This window comes from Scleropages formosus, chromosome 4 (assembly GCF_900964775.1).
Source record: "Scleropages formosus chromosome 4, fSclFor1.1, whole genome shotgun sequence".
Lineage (NCBI taxonomy): Eukaryota > Metazoa > Chordata > Actinopteri > Osteoglossiformes > Osteoglossidae > Scleropages > Scleropages formosus.
Genome location: NC_041809.1, coordinates 32148095 through 32170666, shown reverse-complemented (window position 1 = coordinate 32170666; position 22572 = coordinate 32148095). Strand labels below are relative to the sequence as shown.

Below are 22572 nucleotides of genomic sequence, written 5' to 3'. Positions count from 1 at the left end.
AGACGTGTGATTCTGAAGTACAGTTAGTTTGTTACTTTCCACCATATGAACCAATGTTCATCACACGAGTAGCTGCATAAAGGTTTATCCAAATTATCGACAATACAGTTCAATTCAATTTATTTTCACACAGTGAAACACAGCCTTTGAACGCAGACATAAGGCAAAGAAACATACATCAGACAAGAAAACAAAGAAACTACAGAACTAATGTAATACATTATCAATGCTTTTATAAAGCTATAATTATGCCTACTGGCCACGGAGGAAAGGAACAAAGCCTCCCAACTGAAAGTTGAAGGAAAAAAAAAAAACCTCTGTTGGTCCAAGTGCCAGTGGCTGCCAACCTCCCCTCCTGGCCATTCTAGATTAAATAAGACTTCTAAGTGAGATTACAGGTAATAATGGCATCGTTGCTGTATGGTAGCTTGATTTCCCAGTTCAGCAAGGTACGTCTCATCCATCACGGCAGCTGGCCATCATCTTCAGTCAGCATGGGTTGCTTCTGTAACGGCCGGCCGGCCTCCCCAGGTCTTGTTGTAGGGAAGCAATGCTCAAGAAGAAGAAAGTGTTAGTAATTTAGAACTTAAAGAAATAAGTTTAATATGTTTTGGTGTAGGGGTGGGAGAAACAAACACAGGCAAGTGGAATTGCATTTCAAGGTGGAATGCATGAGTGAACACGTAAGTCTGAGACAGACAGGGTATTTCTGACAGTAACTGGTACACTATTCCACAGTTTAGGTGCTCTATAGTTAAAGCCTCGACCTCCTACTGAAGTCTTATTGATCACAAGTACTTTAAGGTAACCTGCATCCAGTGAAGGAAGATATTGCCCTGGGATATAAGAATCAATAATCTCACAAAGGCAAGCTGGAGCAATGCCATGTAAATTTCTAATCGCATTCTTATTTTTTTTTACATTTACATTACGTTACACAAGTACCTGGATGAAGGTTTATCTGTTGTTAAACAGGTATGATCCCAAAGTTACAGAGCATGAACATTTACACATTACATGAACCTAAGAGATCATGGGAGACATGAGTCCGGAAGAGGTGAGTTTTAAATGCCGACAGAGATTCAGCAGTTCTGAGTGGGAGGGGGAGGTCATTTCACCACATGGGAGCCAGAACCAAGAAACTTTGTGCTTTTGATTTTGGGCTTTTCATGTGTTGGACCACCAAGCGGGCAGACGTGGAGGAGTGCAGCAGTTTGGTTGGGGTGTAACAAATGATCAGGTCTTGTAGATAATCACTGAAGAATTAATTTTTTACAGTCTTCCGTCACTGGATTGGCTACAACCTGCAGCAATAGAACTTCAGAAGGGAACTGGAAAACTAAAGTAAATTAAGTTCTAAATGATATATTGTAATACAGCTAAACAGCATAATATACAGATCCAGAGCACCGAACATGTTGAGCGAGAGAAGCTTTGGGCGGGAGAAGAATTAAGAGACCATCAAGTTCATATGAAGCACATATGACAGCTGCCGTGTGTATGTGTGTGTGTGTGCGTCAGTGTGTGTGGTGTTCCTTTTACCTTTTATTCTTTTTATCCTCGCTCAAATTCCTGTTTTTATTTAAAAACTGAGCAGCGGCTCTATCTAGTGATTATACAAATTTGCGTTTGCTAATTTCTCATAATAAAGACAGAAAACGAGGGACAGCAGAGACGTCCACATGTCCAACCCTGGAAAACTTCCTTCATACGTTATGTGCAGTAACCTAACATATTATGTGGTGCCTTCATCACTCTTCTTCTGTCTTAACTTGACGTAGGGCCGGGACTGCTGCACGCAGGAACGCTTCGAGGGTCGTTAACCGTCACCCCTCCCTCGGGCCCTATAAATCGCAAACACGAAGTCACCGTCCCCCCGAAGGAGACGCGCCACCCGAGACCTCCGTGTCACCACAGGAGTCGCGGCAAGTCACGAAAGTGCGTAAAAAAGGTTGTAAAAGTGTGCCGCAGTGCTAAGTGAAGTCACAGAGCAAGACGGAAGATGAGGGAGATGAAGGAGGTGTTTAAATGCAGGGACTACGATGAAATCACTGCTTTCCTTGGCACACTGGGGCCGTTCCAGCTCCTCATCCTCGTCTCTCTGGCCATCAGCATCCTTCCCAATGGATTTGTGGGCATATACATCGTTTTCGTGGGTGACACCCCGGCCCACGAGTGTCTCATTCCCGAAGGCTCCAACCTGAGCGAGGCCTGGAGGGTCGCCATCATCCCCGAGGTGCAGGGGGACGGCAACATGCAGCGCAGCTCCTGCTCTAGGTACCAGTTGGACGTGGTCCAGAAGTTGTCAGACCAGCACCAGCTCCCCAACGTGGACGTCAATATGTCCGACATTGAGCAGGAGAGCTGCAGCCAGGGCTGGATCTACAGCCAGGAGACCTACAGCTCCACCATTGTCACGGAGGCAAGTAGAGCCTGTACACATTCCCTGCTGGATCCTCATGGGGCAGCACCACTCTTTGTGGCAGAGAGAACTTGGACACAGAGCACAGTGCGGTTTACTGCTCTACCCCCCAACAGGGAGGAATCACAGTCAACCGCTCCATAACCACCATGTAACACACATTGAATGTGATCTGTAACATTTATTACATTTATTGATTTAGCAGACTCTTTTCTCCAAAGCAACTTCCAATGAACTCTACGCAGTGTTATCAGCCCGCACACCTTATTCACCAAGGTGACTTACACTGCTAGAAACACTACTTAGAACAGGTCACTCATCCATCAGTGACACACATTCTCTCTGTCAGTCACACACTATGGGGAACCTGAACAGCATGTCTTGGGACTGTGGGAGGAAACCAGAGCACCCTGAGGAAACCCACACAGACACAGGGAGAAGATGCAAACGCCACACAGACTGAGCGGGGATCAAACCCATGTCCTCTCGCACCACCTAGGCACTGTGAGACAGCAGCGCTACTCACTGTGCCACCATGTTGCCCGTTCAATTTCTTACCCAGCTGTATAAATGAGTAAATACACACACACACACACACACACACACACTTTCTGAACCGCTTGTCCCATACGGGGTCGCGGGGAACCAGAGCCTAACCTGGCAACACAGGGTGTAAGGCCGGAGGGGACACACCCAGGACGGGACGCCAGTCCACCGCAAGGCACCCCAAGCAGGACTCGAACCCCACACCGGAGAGCAGGACCCGGTCCAACCCGCTGCACCACCACGCACCCCCTAAATGAGTAAATAATTACAGGTAAATTAACATTGTAAGTCGCCCTGGAGAAAAGTGTCAGATAAATGAATAAATAACGCCCCACCCATTTCATTCAGTGGGGAAAGTTTAATAACAGTAATCATTTTCTTTCTTCTATTGCATTTGCCTCTTATATTGGGATGTTGCCTTGACCTCCTTGACCTTGAGAAAACAAACTGTTAACCAAAGTTTAATTGTTATCAGAGAGGAATGAGGAGACCAAAAAAGTCATTTAAATTAAGTCTCATAGTCATATTTAAGATTCCTATACTTAGCAAAAGGATATGCAAATAACGGTCGCTAAAAGAAGTGTCGTTTCCCTTACAGTGGGACCTGGTGTGTGATGATGAGTACAAAAGACCCCTGACTTCTTCAATATACTTCCTGGGTGTTCTGGTGGGAACCTTCATTTCCGGACAGCTGTCTGACAGGTGTCCTTCACTGCACCTCACGTCACTGATGGCAGAGCTAGAACCACACCACGGTATTGTACTGCACTGCTTTAGCACAGAATGTGAGACCGGGGAGGGTGGCGCCAGGTAGAAAAAGTGGATAGTGTAGTGGTTAGGGCTACTACTGTTGAACCCAAAGGTTGCAGGATTGATTCCCACCTCCAGCTATAGTACCCTTGAGCAAGGTACTTATCCTGAATTGCTCCAGTAGAATTACCCAGTGGTAGAAATGGGTGAATTGTTTCAAGCACCTTGATACTGTAAGTTGCCTTGGAGAAAAACAGGACTAAATGGAAGACAGTAGTGCTACCTGCTGATATCATTTGATGGTATGACTGGAGCTCTACACATATAAATTTAATGCTCTTTGTTAGAGTTTGCATTTATTCAGTAGACACTTTTTTCAAAAGCAACTTCCAATGAACTCTATGTAGTGTTATAAGCTCACACACCTTGTTCACTGCAGTGGCTTACACTGCTTAGAATGGGTCACTTATCCATACATCAGTGAAACACACACACTCTCTCTCTGTTACTCACACACTGTGGGGGAACCTGAACAGCATGTCTTTGGAGTGTGGGAGGAAACCAGAGCACCCAGAGAGAACATGCAAACTCCATGCAGAATAAGCAGGGATTGAACCCATGTCTTCTCACACCACGCAGACACTATAAAACAGCAACGCTACTCGCTGTGCCACCCAGTAAATATACACATACTGGGCGCAGCGCCATCATGTACACTGACTCACACAAAATATTTTTAGCAATTTGAATAAGTAAATGTACGTTTCATGTCGTATGTAATATACATATTTGAATTTCGGCTCGGATTCTCGTGTTCTGCCATCTTCCTCCATGCAGGTACGGCAGGAGACCTCTGCTTTTTGCCATGATGGCCATGCAGACCATTGCGATCTTCATCCAGATCTTCTCACCCAGCTGGGAGGTGTTCACTCTCGTTTTCTTCTTCGTGGGCTTTGGCGGATTTTCGAACTACGTGATAGCTTATGTGCTAGGTCCGTGGCAAATCGTCGCTGATGAAAAGGTCCATGTATTTCACCGCATTTCTATACAAAGCATTTTGCGCAAAGCGGACACAGAACTTTGGTAGTGACTTAGTGCACTATGTAGAGCTTAAAGCTATATAAGAAGCAAACGTAAGTGTTAATATATGTGGTAAAGGAAAACAATTATGATGAGCTGAGAATGGAGTTGTTTTACGGTGCACTACGAAAAGATATAATAACATTTCTTTATGTTTCCTATCTTTTGGCACGTAAAATTTTAATGATGACCCAGGTTCGGAGATCCTAAGCCCACAAACACGAGTGCTGTTCTGCTCCCTGGGGGTCTTTCTGAGCTCTGGCCTGGGATACATGGCAATGCCCCTGGCGGGGTACTTCATCCGCAGCTGGCGGTGGTTCTTGGTGCCCATGGCAGCTTCTGGACTGATCTACATCCCTCTGTGGTGGTAAGTATGAAGGTCAGCTACACCTCCATGTCTCCCACACTTCACTGTGATCTTCCAACATACTGTTTTAAAAAGGCCGTGGAAAGCAGGGAAGCTCGTGTTGATGTGTTTGTTTATCGAATTGTGCCTTCTTTATCGAGGGGCAGAAAAGAAACTTATATGTAAGTTATTTTTCACTATTTACATTTATTATTTAGCTGACACTTTCATCCAAAGCTACTTACAGTGTTTATCTACCTACACGTACTTAACTATTTATGCAGCTGGGTAATTTTACTGGAGCAATTTAAGGTGAGTACCTTGCTCGAGGGTACTACAGCCAGAGATGAGATTCAAACCCATAACCTGCAGAGCAAACTACTATGCTACCAGCTGTCCACCTAACATTGGGTGAAAAAAAATGAATTGAATAAAACTTTGAACTTGCAGAAATAAAAAGCATCGTTCTAGATAAAATATTATTAATTCACTTTTGTCTTGAATTAATTTTTGGCCAGATACAGGCCAAAAAATAAAAAGTAAGGGTAATTTAGTTTTGCTCCACAATTTCCTTGATGTGGTGCTGTCCCTGCACATCATTTAGGATTGTGCCAGAGTCGCCCCGCTGGCTCCTCTCCCAGGGCAGGGTGGAGGAGGCCGAGGCCATCCTGAGGAAGGCTGCCAAGAGAAACCGGGTCACAGCACCAGAGGTCATCTTCACCCCCGCAGAGGTAACCGCCCAGCTTTGGGCTCACAGTGACCATTCTTACCGTGTTAACTTTATACCAGTACATAGCTGAACCAGGTGCTGCTCACAGTTTCAATATGAAGAAGCTATTTTTCCAGTCAACACGGAGGTTCTGCACACACTCATTTGGGATTTCACTTTGGCTACATTTACATTTATTCATTTAAGTGACATGTTTCTCCCCCAAAGCAGCTTACAATTATTTACCCATTTATTCAGCTGGGTAATTTTACTGCAGCACTTTAGGGTAAGTACCTTGCTCAAGGGTACTATAGCTGTAAGTAGGATTTAAACCTGCAACATTTGGGTCCAAAGGCAGTAACTTTAACCACTGCACAACCTGCTACGCTGAGCAGATGGCTTGTGATGTGTCACATAATAAAGCATCGGGAATTGATTAGGTCCTTCAAGTGTGCTGTATTATACTCTCACACTCTTATTGATGTAATTTGCATGTATGTTATATGGAACTTCATTTACCTTCATTATTAACTCATTTAACAGTGATTTTCAAGCCAAATCCCATTGCCAACCAGATTTTTGCTATGTTTTCATAATAAGACCCAAGCCAGTTTCAAAAGTTATTGGTCTACAATGAACTTCATTCACTTCATATTTCACTGAAACTTTTCCCCAAAGCAACTTAAAATTATTTACCAATTCAAACAGCTGAGTTATCTTAGTGGAGCGATTCAGGGTAAGTACCTTATTTAAGAGTACTAAATTCAAATTGTATTTGTCACATACACAACAATACGTAGTACGACGTGCAGTGAAATGCTCTTTGAATACAGTACAATACAAATACAAAATCCTACAGCTGGAGGTAAGATGCAAACCTGGAACCTTTGGGTCTGAAGGGAGCAGCACTAACCAGTACGCTACCAGCTGCCACGTTTTTCTGAGATATTTGTGGCTACTGTCATGAGAGAATTCAAAACACTGTTTCATCGCTCTGTGTTGCCCTGAACAGATAGAACATGCTCTCGCGAAGAAAACGGAGAAGTACAACGTTCTGGATGTTCTGAAGAACTGTAACAGTTTCATTGTCATAGCTATATGTTGCTTAATTTGGTGAGTAACACTTACAGAGCGGATTTTAACCACTGCATCCCATGTGGTGCGTGGCGGCGATTTCAGAATTCCTGTTTGCAATCTGCACGGCTGCTCAGCCTTCATAACAAGTTGTAATGTTTGTCTTTGCGTTTTGTCTTTGTTCAGCCAAACTTGCATTTTCTTGTTTTTTTTTCCACTTTGAAAAAGTCGATGTTCTTTCTAAACGTGATATTTCTAACCAAACCCAGTTTTGCATGATAAAGCGTGACTTGTTACAACACAGTTAAATATGTGTTTTAAAATGAGCTCTAGTGGGGGTTGTCTGAACATTCATAGCAGAGGATTGCATTCTTGGTGTGGACTTCATACAACAATTTTATTGCGAACTGGGGAGTAAAATACACCTTTATCTGACACTTTTCTCCAAAGCAACTTATAATTATTTACCCAGGTCATTTAACTAGAGCAATTTAGGGTAAATGCCATGCTCATGGCTGCTAGAGCCAGAAGTGGGAATCAAAATTGTGACCTTGGGGTCTAACGGCAGTCAGTCTAACCACTACTCTACCAGCTCTCCTATCGTCACCTCCACCGCTGTGTGTGAGTGTGGAAGACAGTGCCCTAGGAATCCTGTCACCGTTGTGAATGTACTCTGTCTGAAGGATGGTGATCACTCTGGGTTACTACGCCCTGGTTCTCAACACCTCCAACCTGCACGGGAACCCCTACTTCAACTGCTTCCTGTCAGCCGTGGTGGAAGTGCCTGCCTACCTGATCGCAATGCTCTTGCTCAAATTCTGCTCCAGACACTTTTGCCAGTCCTCCACTCTCCTGCTGGGCGGTGCTGTCATCCTCCTTGTGCACCTTGTCCCAACAGGTAACGCATATCCAGACCTGGAAGCCAATGTTGCAACTGATCATATTGATTTGACTGCATTGATTCTGCTGCTGGAAAACAACTATCTGAGGGACACCAAGTTCATTGAAATGGCAGCTCTTATTTAAAGCTCACGTTCAAATATTATGGCAAGAGCTTCAACCCAAAAACATTGTTTCACACGTATCTGAGGTGACGGAGGACATTATGGTAAATTATGGTAATAAAGTTTATGGCAGCAGGCTAGCCCAGTTCCAGGATATCTTTTCAGGATGGTTTAAACATTGCTCAGATGATGACTTATTTCTGCAGCTCATCTGTCAAAACCTCTTTAACCTTTGTGCTTTATGGTAAAATTTAAAAGTAAACAGTTTTATGTTTGAAACTCTATTCGTACATTTGTGCTTTGCTCCAGTATTGCTGCAAATGTGGTATTTTATATTTTTGTAAGTTTTCTTGTAGAGATATAACAGCAAGTGGTTAACGCTCTTTTGTGGGAGACGGTTCAAATGGTTCATTGTATAGGACTGCACCACGACTCCGGCTCAGTGTGTGTGTGTAGGTGTGTGTGGATGTGAGAGGGTGGGTGAGTGTCTGTTTTTCTGTGTAATATCACCTTTCTCCAGCTGTGAAGCCATTCAAGTTGAAATTCCTTTTCTTACGGTAAAAATGTGCTCCTGTTGCCTCTCCGCTGGTATTCTTCCCAGATTTACCCGGGGTGGCAATCTTCTTGGAGATGGTGGGCAAATTTGGGATGACGGCGGCATTCTGTATCGTCTACGCATTCACGTCTGAGCTCTTCCCCACCGTGGTGAGGAATGTGGCCATGGGCACCTGCTCTATGACAGCCCGCATTGGCAGTATCATATCCCCCTTCATCATATACCTTGGTGAGGAAATCAATGAACTCTTCATTTTTAACTTCAGATATTATATTCTCTGTCCACATTTAAAAGGGATCTTAAAAGTCACCTGTTCCAGACTCACTTCGCCCATGATCTCTTAAGTTCATGTAAGGTATAAATGTTCATTCATTGGAATTTTGAGATCATGTCCGGATCAACCTTTACACAGCTACTCCTGTAACGTAACGTAAATGTTTATATGTATCTCAAAAAAAAATATTACTAGGAAGGTGATTAGGAATTGTCGATATTCTGATAAAATTTTATGCAGCTACTCGTGTGATGAACGTTGGTTCATATGGTGGAAAGAAACAAACTAACTGCACTTAAGAATCACACGTCTGCATCTAAGTGTCTCTTCCTGCTAACGTAATGAACACATTGTATTTTCTATGTTGCTTTGGGAAAAGTGTCTGCTAACTGAATAAACATGTCATCTGAAACCGCTTCTCCCATATGGGGTTGCGGGGAGCCGGAGCCTAGCCCAGCAGCAGAAGAGGACACACCCAGGACAGGACGCCAGTCCATCGCAGGGCACCCCAAGCGGGACTCGAACCCCAGACCCACCACAGAGCAGGACCCGGTTCAACCCACTGCGCCACTGCATCACCGCACCCCCTCTCCTAAATGAATAAATTTAAATGTAATGTAAATATTAGTTGATAAGAAATTGTGGAAGAAAACAATAACTCTTGTTACTGAGAGGTGTTTTGGGACGTATTAACCCTTGAAATACTTTACTGATTCAGTGAAGGTTCCGCCAAAGCACAGCACACAGCAATAATAGTAAATCAATAAGCGCTTTGGGGAACACCCCTCCCCCCCAAACCCCCTCCACTAAGACAGGTGTTTTTGCCAAAAAAAAAAAAACAATTTCTCCACTGCTTCATAAGGGCTTTTTCGCCAGTCAAGTTTAGGACAGAAACAAATGGTCCAACAAGGTGTAAAAAAACAAGAGCATGGCATGCTGGTCAGTCATAAACTCCCTGAATCTGAAAAGACACACTTCTCACTCTCCTTTTTTTCCATCTCTTTTCTTTTTCTCTGTCCTCTACCTCACAGGGTCCCATGTTCCAGTTATCTGACAATAGGACAATAGGGCTTTTTCTGGGCTCACGGTTGCAGTAAAACTGAGTTTCCAGTTAAAATGATCACTTGGATTGTTAATATAATTGAAGGTTGGAGGATTTTAATGGGCTCGAATTTTGTATAAACTAAAAATCAGTCCGTTCATAATTCCTCTGAAATCATGCAAAGTCCGGTATCAGTTTTTTAAACTAGTTTATTTAATTTTTTTTTTTTTTTTTAATGAATAGCATGCTGCAGTTTTGGGCTGTTCTCATATTTGTCTTTATATACGAAGGATGCAGTATCATCCGATTTCGGTGAAAATTCATAGGTCCGGTAAGTTCTGGCTTAGGCCTCAGGAAAGACAAGGATTCTAAGGTTAATTGAGCAGACACTGACTGTTTACCACTATGAATTTTTCCAGACTTTTGGTTAAAATAAACAACCCAGAAATGAAAAACAGACAATGATGACATCAATGTAACCGTTTTTTAGGATGGAGCTAAATTTGTTCTTAATTTGCTGGAGCAATTCAGGGTAAGGGAACCACAGTAGGAGTTAAAACTGAACCTGGGATCTTCAGTCTGCAAGGAAATTACTGTAGCCACTGAACCACAAGAAGGGACCTGCCGTGGGAAACATATGACTCTAGAAACTGATGGTGCTGCGTAAAATACTTTGCATGCTACCTATTAACTTTGAAAAGAGCGTGAGAATGAGAATTCTAGCGACAACCTCATGGCAATAGTGCCAGATGGTGTTTGTAACAGTAAAAAAAAATGTGCGAAACACATAAAACTGAAATTGTATCCTCTCCAAACTCCCATACCTTCTATAAATACTTTGCATTTAAAACACCTTCGGCTATTACATTTGTTCATTTAGCTGACGCTTTTCTCCAAAGCAACTTACAGTATTAAGGTTACAATTATTTACCCATTTATACAGCTGGGTACTTTTACTGGAGCAATTTTTGGGTAAGTACCTTGCTGAAGGGTACTACAGCCCGAGGTGGGGAATCAAACCCATGATCATTAAGCCAAAGACAGCAACTCTAAGCATTACGCTACCAGCTGCCCCGGTATTGATTACAGACTGTTACCCTTTAAGTTGCTCTCAATTTATACTCAGACCTGAATCGGTCCAAATCCGAAAGTTCTCCTGCTGTCTTGATAACCGACGTCCAGCAGCTGTGAACTCGCGCAGCAGTGAGTGCGACTGACCTGCCACAAACTTGAACCGCACAGGAAACTACTACAAGTACCTGCCCTACATCCTCATTGGAAGCGTCACTGTGATCGCGGGTCTGCTCTGCCTGTTGCTGCCAGAAAGCTTCGGAAAGACTCTGCCGGAAGAAATCGGACAGATGCAGACAGTCAAAGGGTGAGAGATTCCCAGGTGTTCACTTTCACGCTTTCCACATTTCAATAATAGCCAGCAAGGAATGGCAAACGTTTTCGGGTAACTCAAATGATGCGGCTTTAATGTACCGCCAAGCCATTCCTGACCTGTAACCGATGGCAGAGGCAAAACATTTTATTTTGTGTTTTTAATGTTTCGACTTTTTTATGCGTTTTTCTTTTTTGGTATATTTGTACATATATTTGAAATTATTTTGCATGTTTCTAATTTTCCAAGTTTAGCATATGCCCTTCTGTGAAGTATTCTTTTTGACCACTCAAAGTGTTGTTTGCAACTTTCACCAACACCTAAAACACACACAATTCCTACAGGCCATTAATGCATGGAAAGATGTTAAAAAAAAATGTACAAAATGCAGCCTGATTTGTATATTGCAAAGTGCCCAATGTGTGTGGAATTCTGTGTTTTTAATACACGCTTTTCATTTCCTCAGGTTAAGAAAAAAGGCAACGTTAGATAAAGTCAACGGACCTGAGGACAGCAGCCCTGTTACTGTAAAAGAAGAAAGATTTTAATTCAGATCATAATGCAGTAATGACCATTATTACTCTGTATTTACCCAAGAGAAGGAATGAAAATTTAAATAGTTTTTACATTTTTCATTTGCACATGCTGATATGAATTTTAAAATGATTATCAGATGGTATTTAGTTTTGGACCTGTATTTATCAGCTCTCTGACTTGTCCATCATGCCTCCAATCTGAATTTAGCACCTCTGTTCTGAAGCATTAATTATAAGTCCTTTTCTCATTTATTGTACCGTCCGCTCTGTTCAAATTATTTCAGTGTGCATTAATAATAGCTACCAGGTTACATTTTTTTGCTGGGAATGTGTTTCTCAGAGAGCGTTTGTAATCCTACTTTGTTTTGTTAGGATTAGTTGAGTTTCTGCAATTATGGATTCCTGCATAATTGACATCACTAATTCTCAGAGAAATGTGATTTTGAAAGTGGTGACCAAAGTGGGTATCAACAATTTAGTAATTATATAATTAAGTGGGTGTGGACAATTACTATAATTAAGTAATTAAGTGTTATAAATTAAGAATGTGGCTCTGCAGGTTGTTTTACTGAAATGAGAGGGACTTAGGGGGTAGTGTAGTAGTTGGAGCTGCTGCCTTCAGGCTCAAGATCACAGGTTTGAATCCCACCTCTGACTGTAGTACTCTTGAGTAAGGTAATTACCCTGAATTGGTCCAGTGAAATTACCCAGCTGTATAAATGGATAAGTAATCATAAGTTGCTTTGGGGAAAAGTGTCAGAAGAAATGAATAAATGTGATGAGAACAAGTGCCAGAGTCAACTAGAGGTCAGCTGTAGTTTTCTACTGGTCTTATGACTTTGCCTCTACCAACTGTTGTATTCTTTTCAACAGATGGAATGAATGCTGTTCCAATGTCATGACAGATTTACCTGCAACATTTTGCCCTGCCATTTAATTGATATTTGCAAGCTGCATATTGTACTGTATGTACTTATGGAGAGTATAAGGAATGTTAGACTAAAATTATGCAAACAATTATTCTGCACATAAACACAAAAGGTTACTTATTGCTTAATGGGGAAAGAGATTCCCAAAAAACACTTGTCACCTTTATAAAATGTTCAGAAAGAGACTTAATTTGCAGAAGAGTATTTGTACATAGTGTAGTGGGCTTGGCTGTGTCCTGCCCCCTGGTGGGCCTGGGGTTTGAGTCCTTGTGATGGACTGGCATCCCATCCTGAGTGTGTCCCTCCAACTTCCAGCCCTGTGTTGCTGGGTTAGGCTTCAGCTTGCAGTAACTCCACTTGGGACAAGCAGCTTCAGCGTGTGTGTTTGTACCTGTCACTAACAGTGTTATCTGGTCTGGGCAGTGGAGCACAAGTTCATCACATGGAAGTCGGCCAAGAAGGTAGCTGGAAAGAATCGAGGCGATTGCCTTTATATCGACCCACTTCTGATCTGCTAGGACTTGCACATCTTCAGTTTTCTTCTAATCTAATATAAGAATCTCCACTTTGTCCTGTGCTTTAATGAGACATATCAGAATGAACTTCCTTTAATCTGACCTGATTGGGGAAAAAAGGTGTTTCTTAGCTTCTAAAGCAGTGTGGGGTTTTTTAAAAAAAAAACTTTACACTCCCAGTGTTTAAAATGTAAAAAGCCTATGTGAAGTTTTGTTCAGTTGTAATGCCAGTATAATCATGTCAGAAGTCCCACATGCAAAAGAGTCCAAAAGCACAAAGATTTTTGGCTCTGGCTCAGATGTGGTGGAATATCCTCCCCATGTCACTCACAACTGCTGAATCCCTCTCTATATTAAAGAAGGGTCTCAAAACTCACCTCATTTGCACTCACTTCAGTGCACGATACACATGTAAATGTTTATATGTAATTTTTAGGTTAGAAGTTGTAGAACAATGGGTAACCCTTTACGCAGCTACTCGTGTGATGCACACTGGTTCATAGGTGTGGTGCGACAAATTGACTGTTCAGTCACATGTCTGCATCCCAATCTCTCCTTCTGTTGATGTAATGCACTCTCTGTATTTTTCTCTGAAATGTACGGCGCTTTGCAGGAAAGCATCTGCTAAATGAATGAATGTAAATTTTGAATACTTTGTGAAAATCCTGGAATTGCTATAAACATAACACTGTTAAAAAGCAGGAAGCACCTGAGGTCAGATGCTCAAAGTGACTAAAGAGGAAGAAAATGGTAAAGTACACTCAGTGCGTATATAACGGTCCCCTACACTGCAAAACCTGTACAGCAGCTTACAAAAATGTCAAATATAATGGACTGCGGCTTCCAGAGCAACTTGGTGAGAGGAAGGAGGAGGGCTCTTTCTAAACGACTGTTGGCTTCTGTTCTGCTTTGCCGAAGTTTGGGTCTTTGTTCGGCTTTTACTTCCTGATGTTTTTTTTTTTTTTTTTTCCCTTTGTATGTTACATTCTACCTTAAGTGACCTTTGTTTCGTTGACTTTATGAATAAAATTCTTTGAGCATCTGCTGTCCAAGAACAAAGAAGTTTTATTGTAACCTATGCTAATCTTTCAACATAGTGAAAGTATGCCATGAGAAATTACGGTGAGCGCAGTGTATTCTGGAACACAGTTCTTATGATCTAATGGTATCGAAACGAACTCGGTCGTACATGCGGTTAAATAAACAGACTGAGTCGCAGAAATTTACTGGAACTGAAAGGCTCACCCATTACAGTATGTAACACCCCCCCCAAAAATCAAAAGTGAAAGGAAAGGATTGTAGCAATGTCTACTGACCGTGTGTGGATTTGTGCTGCTCTGTTTCATCATTTTTCATCTTTTTCCCAATATCACATAATGGATATATACATCAGTGACCAATGATACTGAATGCTCTTTTTGCTTTGAAGGTGAGTGGATATATACCTGAAATGTACATGCAATCAATCATTTCTAGGACCAGGGAGCTGGAGTTTTGTCGTGATGCCTGCAATTTACCGAGTCCTTTGTTGAGTTTGTAACTGAATACGATTAGTCTTTCCAAAAAAAGAAACAATACAGTTCACTTCCTAGAGGGCCGAAGAAACTTGTCTTCATGTGTTTTTGTACCGGGAAGGTTCCGTTAACGAAATCTGAAAGTGAAATTGAAAGTCAAGTAAATGCAAGATCATCACTTCGTTGTCTTTTGTAGACTTAAGGAGCTTATTGCTACTATTTATAACACTAAGCTTCATGATATGAATGTACATATAATTAGGATGTACTTTCAAACATGCATAACTGCAGAGTTATTGAAAATGGATGAATGGATCTGGGGACAGAATGGCATCTCAAGTTATGAGCGCATGTTCGAGGAAGGTCTGGTGGCGATTTGTTCGGGTCGGTCGAGAGGGTTGTGAACCGCGCGTTTTTTTTTTTTTTTTTTTTCCCCCCTTCCCTTCCCGTGGGCTCCATTTCTTACGCTGCTCAAAGCCTTGCAGATCCGATTGAATCTTTGACCAAGCTACGATCGTGAATTTCAAGACCGATGCCTTACGGTAACTTTGTTAGAGCAGGAAAGACTTGTTAGAAGCCATTAGATAAATAGCTTTATGCTCCCTAATGTACGGAGCTCGTTTTCCTCTATAGTGCTGACAGGCAGGGTGTTCATTTTACCGGCAGGGTTCGAGACGGGACTTATCTCTGGTCATCGCTACATTAGTAAAAAGCTGGAGAGCAAATTTGATATGTGGATTTTGCTAATGTAATATTTTTGATCATTGTCATCAGTCTTGAGTGACTGCGAAAGATTTTTTGCTGGAAAATGACCTTAACCTGCTGACTTGTCCCACATGTGTCTCTGGACGCTCCCTGGTCCTCATGTGCGATACACACATGAGCTTGAAGGCCTCGAACCCTCTTCTGAAATAGTCATCTGGCGTTTCTCCACTAGGTGTAGCTCGCTTCACGTGGACAGCTTCGATTTCCGATTCGCTTCCTCTTCTGCTAATTCGCCCTTTGTTTTTCCGCCGAGTAGCAGGGTGGAGCGACCGGCGATTTTGTCTGTAAAAACAACGTGCTTTCCCTGACAAAGAGCTGCCAGTTTGTGGGAGAAAGAGCCTTTCGGGATTCATAGTATATCTGGAACGGTGTGCCATCATTTAAGTTTTATAAAGCCTTATATTTTGTAAAGCGCGGTGGGTTTGGCCGAGTCCTGCTCTCCGGTGGGTCTGGGGTTTGAGTCCTGTTTGGGACTCCTTGTGATGGACTGGTATCCCGTTCTAGGTGCGTCCCCTCCCCCTCCGGCCTTGCGCCCTGTGTTTTGGGGTTAGGCTCCGATTTGCCGCAACCCCGCTTGGGACAAGCGATTTCAGATTTTGTGTGTGTGTGTATTAAGGAAGAAATAAATGTAGTTAACTTATAAGACGAGGAGTGACCTCGGTCATCGGCAACCAGTACCTGTGAATTAGAAGGTTGGGTGACGAGAGGATCGCACGGGGTCACATCTGGCAGTTGACTGCTGTTTGAGATGCCTGTTATGCATGTGGAGCCCCTGATGGTGGGCTCAACAGCATTATGCGCACACACACAGAGTCTGAAACCGCTTGTCTCTAGCATGGTCACAGCGAACAGGAGCCTAACCTGGCGTCTCAGGGCCCAAGGCTGGAGGGGGAGGGGACACACCCAGGACGGGATGCCAGTCCATCGCAAGGCATCCCAAGCGGGACTCGAACCCCAGACCCACCAGAGAGCGGGACCCAGCCAAATCCGCTGTGCCGCCACACCCCCCACCAGCATTCTAATAAATGACAGATAAATGCACATAATCAGTTGAAACTACAGTTGCAGTTGTTAATAAATGACAAAGAAAACCGCGGAAACACTAGTTTTAAGACGAGCATCTGCGAAAATTAGATGTTGTAATTTATGTGTTACATAATGTTTTGCAGTACTTTCCAGAACATTGTCTAGATCATCACAACATGTAAGAGAATAGGTGTTTCAATGGGCCCTGCGATAGACTGGCATCCAGTCCAGGGTTCCCCGCCCCCTTCAGTCTTGCGCCCAGTGTCTCCAGGATAGGCTCTGGCTCACCGCGACCCTGCTTGGGATGAGAGGTTATTAAAATTGGTTGATTGATGTTTCAATGACTAGATGAATGAGTGAAGGAATGGATGGATCGATCGATCGATCGATCGATTGGATGGATACAATTATCAGTTTTGGGCTTTGAAGAAAGTATTGAGGTGCACTTCAATGTAAAAACAAAATGCCAAATCTATATTTATGTTGTTATTCTTGATGTCCCTAAATACTCTGCGTACAAACGGTTTCCAAAAAATTCCGACGAGGCCTTGAGCACGTCCTTCGGGCGTCCGTCTCTGTGGAATTGCCTCGGCCGCATCGCATGTCGAGTGGACCACGGGGACTACCGTCTATCAACTGTTAAGAACGACAGTTTTTCAAAGCACAATACTGTTGAAACACGAATTAAGTGTTATAGACCATTTTATTCCACCATCTGAGATGGTCAATTAATATTTTAAATCTAAATCTCGATTGTTCACAGCAGTGCAAACTTTTAGCTGTAGCTCTTGGCGCACTTCTTTCACCATGTTGCTACCAGAGCTCAGTGAAATTTTGGAACCTGATCAGAAGCTTGCGAGCCTGTAAGTTCAAGTATAAACACGCGGGGGTAAAAGCCGGAGCTTTGTCGTCACTTGGCGGCTTAAGAGTTTGGGATTCGTCTCATTGTTGCGTAGACTCAGGTTACGGCGGTAGGGTCGTGGCATTAGCGTTCAATCTCGGAGCTTCGCGGAAGCAGGGAAAACTGGGACTAAAATGAAATAAAATAAAGATGACTGTGACAATTTTATTTTACAATACCGAAGAAATGTGATGTTCCTTTAGAAACATGTTACTGTAGCTTAAGTATTACGACAGACACAGCGGAGAAGAAAAGAGCACTGATGTAGGAACAGTCATTGGTAGTTTCATCGATATTTCATGCGCAGAAAATTGTAGAGCATCGGAATTATTTCTGAAGAAGCTCAGAAGGCGACTAGGCAGCATCTACAAAGCTGCATAAAAGTAAATCTGCTTTATATTCTCCAGTGAATCTTTAGTTACTTGCTGAATTGTTATATATGAAATAGCTACATTTTAATAACTTTTTTTCAGCATGCGTTGATTTGATCAGTTCCATTACATATTATATGGACAGAATATTTCAAGTAATACATTCCAGAGATTATTAAACCAAAGATATTGACTTTTTTTTGAGAAAGCAAATATATGAAGCCTTCATTTTATGTACAGGAACAAAATTAGTTTACTGTATATAACACATTATAAATACATTATTTTGCATCTGTACATATGTTATAATTGAATCGCCTGGATGGTGCAAGAGGACGGTGGTTCGATCCCCGCTCAGTCTGTGTGGAGTTTGCATGTTCTCGCCGTGTCTGTGCAGGTTTCCTGTGAGTGCTCTGGTTTCCTCCCACAGTCCAAAGACATGCCGTTACGGTATGTCTTTGGACTGTGGGAGGAAACCAGAGCACTCAGTATGTGAGTGAAAGAGTGTGTTCCACTGATGTATGGATGAGTGATCCAGTGTAGTGTAAGTCACCGCAGTGAATAAGGTGTGTGTGCTGATAACACTACACAGAGTTCATTGCATGTTGCTTTAGAGAAAAGTGTCCGCTAAATAAATAAATGTAAATGAATCAGTATCTGATACTTGGTAGCTTCTCAGTGATGGCCAACATTGTTTCTCCAAACAGAACAACTGACAGGAAAAAAGCAATCAAAATATTTGTGTTAACTTCTGTATCACAAGTCCAAGAGGAAGTCTGGATAGCTACCCGTGTGGGTTTTTTTTTTTTTTTTTTTTTCTTCTCCCCCCCCTCACCGTTTGTCATCAGTTTTCATTCCTTTCATTGTTTTGCTGGGTGCTGATAATGTTTTGTTGAAAGGAAAATCTTATGTTGCAACTGTAACTACAGGTTTCATTTACCATGCAATTACATCTATTTCAAGTATTTTTTTAATGTAATTAATTGAAAATATGGCTGAAGTAACAGGTTGTTTAGAATTAAGCTCCCTTGGCATTATTGTGGTTTTCAAGACATATACAGTACATGCTAATCTGAGACACAATTATGTGCTGCATGCAGGATAATGTATATTTGATACTAAAGGATAATCTTTCTGAAGAAAGATGTTGACATTTCTTATTGCAATACAGAAAATTAGGGTATTTGGCTGGCAATCTTATCTCACAGCGCCTGGGTGGTGCAAGAGGATGTGGGTTTGATCCCCGCTCAGTCTGCGTGGAGTTTGCATGTTCTCGCTGTGTCTGTGCGGGTTTTCTGAGTGCTCTGGTTTCCTCCCACAGTCCAAAGACATGCCGTTCAGGGCCCTGATCGGCATGTCTTTGGATTGTGGGAGGAAACCAGAGCACTCAGTATGTGAGTGGAAGAGTGTGTTCCACTGATGTATGGATGAGTGACCCACTGTGAATAGTCTATCTAGCAGTGTAAGTCACCGAGGTGAATAAGGTGTGTGGGCTGATAACACTTCATAGAGTTCACTGGAAGTCACTTTGGAGAAAAGTGTCTAAGTGTATAAATGTAAATACAGATTGATCTCGGTTTTTATTTATCTTGTTACACAATCATTTTAATAATTTGGTCAAGAATGTAGAATGGGTCTTTTGAACTGTAACTCAAACATCCGATGGGGTGAAGGAGACACTCGGGGCTGTCGGTAACGCAAGGAATTAATTTTGTTTGCGCTGTACGGCAAGCTGGACCTTTGCAGCCCCCCCGCACGCATTTCCATAGGACGTGAGGCTGTCACGTGGTTTACGAGAAGCGAGTCGAGACATTCTTGGGCTTTCTCAGTGCTGCCATCCCTTGCAGGAGTGGCCTGGTGCCCAGCTTGGTAGACGTACACTCCCTCTTATCTTCTATCTGTCATTAAATGCTGCTGTCAGACAAGTGTGTGAGAGACTGAATACTACAGATGGACTAGTCAGCCAGGTCTTTCCTTCATGAACATCAGCGAGCAGATTGTTCTTTATTCCTTTCTACATCTACATGTAGTCCTTTCAGATCCTTTTCTCCAAAGCGATAACGAGCTGAGAGTAAATAAAAATGCATCTCGCCAACGGACAGAGAGAGACTTGGATGCAGATACGCAATTCACAAAATAGAGCCAATTAGTCCAATACCACCATTTCAGCGTCGCACATCATACAGCTGCGTGTACAATTTGGCTTTTTTTTACTGAATAAATGATCTAGTGAAAGTTTATGGAGCGCACACGGGAGCTGAGAAGTCAGTCTGAAAGATGTTTACATTTAAATTTATTTATTAGACGCTTTTCTCCAAAGCGACTTCCAGTGAACTCTATGTAGTGTTACCAGGCCACACACCTTAGTCACCGTGGTGACTTACACTGCTAGATACACTACTTACTATGGGTCCGTGCATCATGTTTTGAGACTTCTTAAATGTTGAGAGGGATTCAGCAGTTCTGAGGGACGGAGGGAGATCATTCCACCGCACTGGAACCAACACTAAGAACCTCTGGGCTTTGCTACCTCTTGTGCGTAGGACCACCAAGCAGCCAGAGGTGGAGGAGTCTTGCTTTCTGTCATGCAGTAACAACCCAGAATGCAGTATAACCGCAAAAGTGACAGCATTTTGGATTGTTTGATCGCATAATTTTGATTATGACCTTTGCTGTTATGATTCTTCCTGTACGGCATCCGCTTTAATATTACCAGTAATTATTACGTCTCCTGGATCAAAGCTGTACTTGGTGATTAGTCCATTAGATTTTCCAAGGTGTTTTAATTTCCAGGCTGAATTTCTGGAAATATTCCAGCGCATCATACAGCGCACACGTTGGCAGATAATTTTTGTACGACTAATGACGACATCAAAGTATAAGGTAAACGGTGTAAAGAAAATGTTAGAAATTTCAGGGGACGGAAGTACTTTGCATTTGAGACTTTTACCCAAAACACTGTAACAACCTCGGGGGGGGGGGGGGGGGGGTCATTCCTCTTATTTAAACATAATATCATGTTAAAATAGTGCGGTGCCACTGTAGTGACGTTCTGAGGGCTGTTCCAGTGAAATGACACATCCGCAGTACGTGTGTGTGTGTGTGTGTGTATATATATATATATATATATATATATATATATATATATATATATGACACACACACAGTGCCAGTGAGCTCCACAAACAATCCTCGTGTCTATTATTTGCTTTGAATAAATACTCCGCGTTTCCTTGTGACGGCATGCAGGTGGCCGCCTGCATAAATGGGAAAACAATAATGAGGACTTTATGTAATGGCAGGGAAAAGAGACCGTTTTGAGCGGAATTATCGTGTTTAATTGCTGTTTTTGCCTTCGGCGTGTTGGGGGGGGTGCGTGCGCGCCAGTGAGCGAGCGGCTGTGTGTCCCGGAATGAGGTTCCGGTTTCGCGCCATTTCCTGAGGACGAGCTTCAGATAAGTCGATGTGAAAACTCAGATGGTACCTGGGTGTGTGTGTGTGTGTGTGTGTGTGTGTGTACGTGACCGTTTCCATGCCACTGTACATACACACACACACACACACACAGAGTACACACCGGTAGGCCACACGTGAGGCTGCGTCAACTAAGAGTGTTTTCGCTTAAATAAATAATCTGTCACTGAGCGTACTTGCAAAATAAGAGTTGCTAAAAACCTCACTCTATGCTGCACCCGGCAATTATTCCCGATATTATCGATATACATTGTTACTCTTATGTATTGTTCTTGGCATTTTTTTATTGTTTTGTTTTTGTGCAGTATTATCTTGGGTTTTTTTTTTTTTTTTTTTTTGTTCATACTCAGTCTGTGGAGAAGCACTCAGGCAAGAATTTCATAGTACTTGTACTTATGGCGATAAACCTTGAACTTGAACTATACTATAGTCCATGGACAGAGCGCTTAGTGGTCAGTAAATAATAAATGAGAATAAAGATTCTTCTTGGAAACACTGAGAGTTATCTCGCCACGTTCGCCGTCCATCCCTCCTCCGCTGCGCTGTTGCGAGGACCCGACTACGACCCGAGGCCGAGGTGGTTTGTGTGCGCATGTGAAATCACGTGAAAATCACCCGGAGGTGGAAACTGCAGCATTTACCATGTCGCCGCACTGTAAAATCTGCAGAACGTTGTCAGTCCTTCGCAGTCTGAGAGCTCGGTGCTTTATCTGCTCAGAGGAACTCATCTGCTCCGAAATAACAAGTCGAGTGTGATGCTAATTTTACTGCGCGGGATCCGAAAAAAGAGCGTAAATGTTATCTGTTTATGTAGGTGTGTGGATGAGTTTCCTCAGGTGCTCTGGTTTCCTCCCACACTCCAGACATGCTGTTCAGGTTCCCCCATAGTGTGCGAGTGACAGAGAGTGTGTGTTCCACTGATGTATGGATGAGTGACCCAGTGTAAGTAGGGTATCTAGCAGTGTAAGTCACCACGGTGAATAAGGTGTGTGGGCTGGTAACACTACATAGTATCCATTGTAAGTCGCTTTGGAGAAAAGTGTCTGCTAAGTGAATAAATGTAAATGTATACCGACATAAGCCTGCATTGCATTAAAAATGCTCCAGTGCTCTGTTAGATCCATTGATTTCACCTTGTTTTCCTTTCTTGGCCGCCATTCATACACTAGTACTTCGCACGGCCTCTCTGTTGACAGGAAGTGTTGTTTTTTATTCCTTGCATTCCACAACTTATGGCTGTGTGGGAGGTTAATAATAAATCGCAACAGATTCAGCATTAAGAGCAGATGCAAATTTTAGTTTTTTGCAGTCGGAATGTTTTGTTGCATTTATGCTATACGTAGTTACTCTAAAA

The 22572-nt window shown here is 42.6% G+C and overlaps 2 protein-coding genes across 2 annotated transcripts in view; both read left to right on the top strand.

The window, feature by feature from the left end:
• Positions 1-1884: 1884 nt before the first annotated feature.
• slc22a4 (solute carrier family 22 member 4) lies at positions 1885-11783 on the top strand. Its single transcript, XM_018751790.2, has 10 exons — positions 1885-2422; positions 3567-3670; positions 4556-4710; positions 4994-5165; positions 5749-5875; positions 6866-6966; positions 7611-7825; positions 8533-8715; positions 11046-11181; positions 11654-11783. Exons 1-10 carry the CDS (start codon positions 2003-2005, stop codon positions 11733-11735), a joined length of 1695 nt encoding a protein of 564 aa, XP_018607306.1. The 5' UTR covers positions 1885-2002; the 3' UTR covers positions 11736-11783.
• Positions 11784-14461: 2678 nt separating this feature from the next.
• Positions 14462-22572, top strand: part of acsl6 (acyl-CoA synthetase long chain family member 6) — a 68167-nt gene continuing 60056 nt past the window's right edge. Inside the window, exon 1 of the mRNA XM_018752037.2 lies at positions 14462-14596. The gene's annotated coding sequence lies outside the window, so the exon portion shown is untranslated. The remainder of the gene's footprint in view (positions 14597-22572) is intronic.

What these genes read in the sequence shown, in the direction of transcription:
- slc22a4 (XM_018751790.2), top strand. Translation starts at nt 2,003, where the DNA reads ATGAGGGAGATGAAGGAGGTGTTTAAATGCAGGGACTACGATGAAATC. An exon ending in CGTGATAGCTTATGTGCTAG is followed by an intron (nt 4,711 to 4,993) that starts GTCCGTGGCAAA and finishes ATGATGACCCAG; the next exon opens with GTTCGGAGATCCTAAGCCCA. An exon ending in GCTATATGTTGCTTAATTTG is followed by an intron (nt 6,967 to 7,610) that starts GTGAGTAACACT and finishes CTCTGTCTGAAG; the next exon opens with GATGGTGATCACTCTGGGTT.